The 2,787-nt window shown below is 39.7% G+C and overlaps 1 protein-coding gene across 1 annotated transcript; it reads right to left on the bottom strand.

Moving 5' to 3' along the window:
- Positions 1-809: 809 nt before the first annotated feature.
- On the bottom strand, positions 810-1,382 carry LOC110944128. Its single transcript, XM_022185843.1, has one exon. The coding sequence runs from the start codon at positions 1,380-1,382 to the stop codon at positions 810-812; it is 573 nt and encodes a 190-aa protein (XP_022041535.1).
- Positions 1,383-2,787: the final 1,405 nt, after the last annotated feature.

Raw genomic sequence — 2,787 nt, 5'->3', positions numbered from 1 at the left:
CAAGATCCTCCTTATGAGTAAGGAAATGTGGTCCTAGATAAAATTTGGAGCGAGTAGCCTGGGGTTCCTTGAACTTTTTCATAGCCTTTTTCACAGCCTTCCCAACAGCTGCGTCTATCATAGTTTGAAGAACACCTTCAGAAATTCTAAGGCTCACAATCGTAGCATCATTGGCATGTGTCGCATCATTCATAACACGATCAATGACTGTATTATCTGAGTTTGCCATACTCGATATTGGTTCCTAACACCAATAAAATAATTTCTTAGCTGCAATCCAACAACTGCTATTCTTCATCCTGATTGCCTTAATATATATTAACCATGGTATCTATAGACCATATAGGCCAATAAAGTACTAACATTTTTAATGAATGTTATTTAATATATATATTCATTATGTTTAGCCTAGGTCACGAGAGACCATCAATGGCATTTAAGGTTTGGACCTAATCCATCATCTTTTTGACAGGGGATCATAATGTCACCTCTGTCTTTATTATATTGATGAATTTTGGATAGCTTGAAAGCTTGTCATCAGGGTATCAGAAAAGAGAAGTTCCTAATAGATACAAATATCAATCTAAGATTTGTTGGAGCGTTTTCTTAAGTATCATCTGCAAATTTCCATTTCGCATTAAATGACCGGAGTCCTAAACAGGCGGAGACAACAGTTCTCAACAATCATTATTCATTATAGAATTATATGTGCCAGTAGCAACTAATTTCTGCATAACTGCTTGATAAGGAAAGGTACCTGCTATATATTTATCATACTGCACCATCTCCTGGGCGTTCATCCTGAAGACTCATGCGTTTGATCTCTTGGCTTCTTCGGGCTTCTTCTGATTTCTAGGGCAGTTAGTCTTTATATGCCCCTTTTTGTTGCAACCGTAGCAGGTTGCATCCTTCAACTTCTTGCATTCCAACGTCTTATGTTCTTTAGACTTGCAAATCCCACAAGGCAGAGGCTGAAATCCAAATCTGCATTTCCCCAGGTAGTATTTCCTACAGGTTTCACACCTGGTCTTCTCACCCGACTGCTGGCTGTCTTTCTTAAGCCCGGAACTCTTCTTATCCTCAGAGTTCCTCTCTGTCTTCTTATCGGAGCGATGAGAATCCTCCTCCTCCCTTTTACGCTTTCCGTCTTCAGAGGCTTTGGCTGCCTTGTTTCTGACTACATCAAGTGTAAGAGATAGCGACAGGTCGGCCGCTGACCTGAACGTAGCAGGTCTCGATGCTTTCACACTTGCCTTTATTTCTGGGGCTAGACCCCCAATAAGGCGAGCTATACGCTTTGGTTCTGGCGTGATTAAGTAAGGAACCAATCGAGACATAGTGTTGAAACTTGTAAGGTATGCTTGACAATCTAAGTTCTCCATGACTAATGCCAAGAATTCAGTCTCAATTTTCTCAACTTCGTGTTGAGGGCAGTAGTTATCTTTGATAAGAGCAACGAACTGATCCCAAGTCATGTTGTATAAAGGGATCTTCCCCGTAGCTTGGATCAGTGACCTCCAACAAGCTAGGGCTTCTCCTTTAAAAGATTGTGAAACAAACTTCACAATGTCTTGCTCTGCACATCCACTGATGTCAACAACCGTGTCCATCTCATCGAGCCACGTCATGCAATCGATGGCTCCTTTTTCTCCTGTAAGGTCTCTGGGCTTGCAGGAGACAAAATATTTATATGAGCAGGTCTTAACTGGTGCCTCTTGATAAAGCACCACCTGTCTAGACGGGACACTCTTTTGGTTTGACGAGTTACGGTCATCGTCTTCCTTCGAATCGTGTGATTTAGAAAGGGGCTTACTACGAGCCACAGATAGAGTCTTAGAGTGTGTATCACTTGATTCATCATACTGTCTGTCGAGAGCTTGTGTAACGGCATTATCTATTAATGCCCGCAGTTCCGCACCAGTTATATTAACTCTGGGAGCATCATTATCCTCCCTCGGATGGCTGTTGACCTCATCCGATCCAGCCATGTAGCTTGATTGCTAGATACATAATGACAATCATTTACTCAGAGGTTATTTTGGAATCATCATTTTTGACGATTCATCAACCATGGTAATATGAACCATATTGGTTAATTTGTTAGTTATATTTTCATTGTAATTTATCCTAGTTATAAAACATTAAGGACATTAAAGTGGTGCAAAAAGGCCTAGTCACAAGGACTGTTTTAATTTATAAGCCATGATTTCAGAGAATCTAGGCATTAAGGTTTGAACATATTTCATTACCTTTTGTTGACAGAGAGTCAAAGACATCAACTGTAACTTGTCCCTTAGGACGATATGTGTGGCCCGTAGGCATTTCATCACTTATGGATGTTTATAATATGACCATCTTTATTTGATGATATCAGTCAGGATCGTATTGATCATACAAACTATTATGCTTGGACGTAGTCCAACATCTTTAGATGGGGGTCGAAGACCACCACGGTCGTTGTCTTATCGGATAACAAGTTTGGCCCGTAGGCACTTCATCACTAATGGATGTTTATAATATGATCATCTTCATTTGATGATCTAAGCCATGATTCTAAATTACTAGGCTAGATAAGGGTTTGGAATTTCCCAATGTAAAGATGACAAGTGTAATTTTTATCGTATTACTGTCGTCAGGAGTGTTAACATGTTTGCGGATGTTAACGAGAATTTGAATCTCTTTTAAACAGGTTTTTCCATCATAGCTAGGTCTTTAATGACATTCAAGCTAGGTTTTACCCCTTTAAGATTCTTTCAATATTTATACTGGTAGATCAATTATGAAAAG

The sequence above is a fragment of the Helianthus annuus genome, chromosome 5, assembly GCF_002127325.2.
Source record: "Helianthus annuus cultivar XRQ/B chromosome 5, HanXRQr2.0-SUNRISE, whole genome shotgun sequence".
NCBI lineage: Eukaryota > Viridiplantae > Streptophyta > Magnoliopsida > Asterales > Asteraceae > Helianthus > Helianthus annuus.
Note: the sequence above shows the minus strand (reverse complement) of the source record. Positions and strands in the feature narration are given on the sequence as shown.

Coding starts and splice junctions, on each gene's coding strand:
- LOC110944128 (XM_022185843.1), bottom strand. CDS start 1,382: ATGGAGAACTTAGATTGTCAAGCATACCTTACAAGTTTCAACACTATG.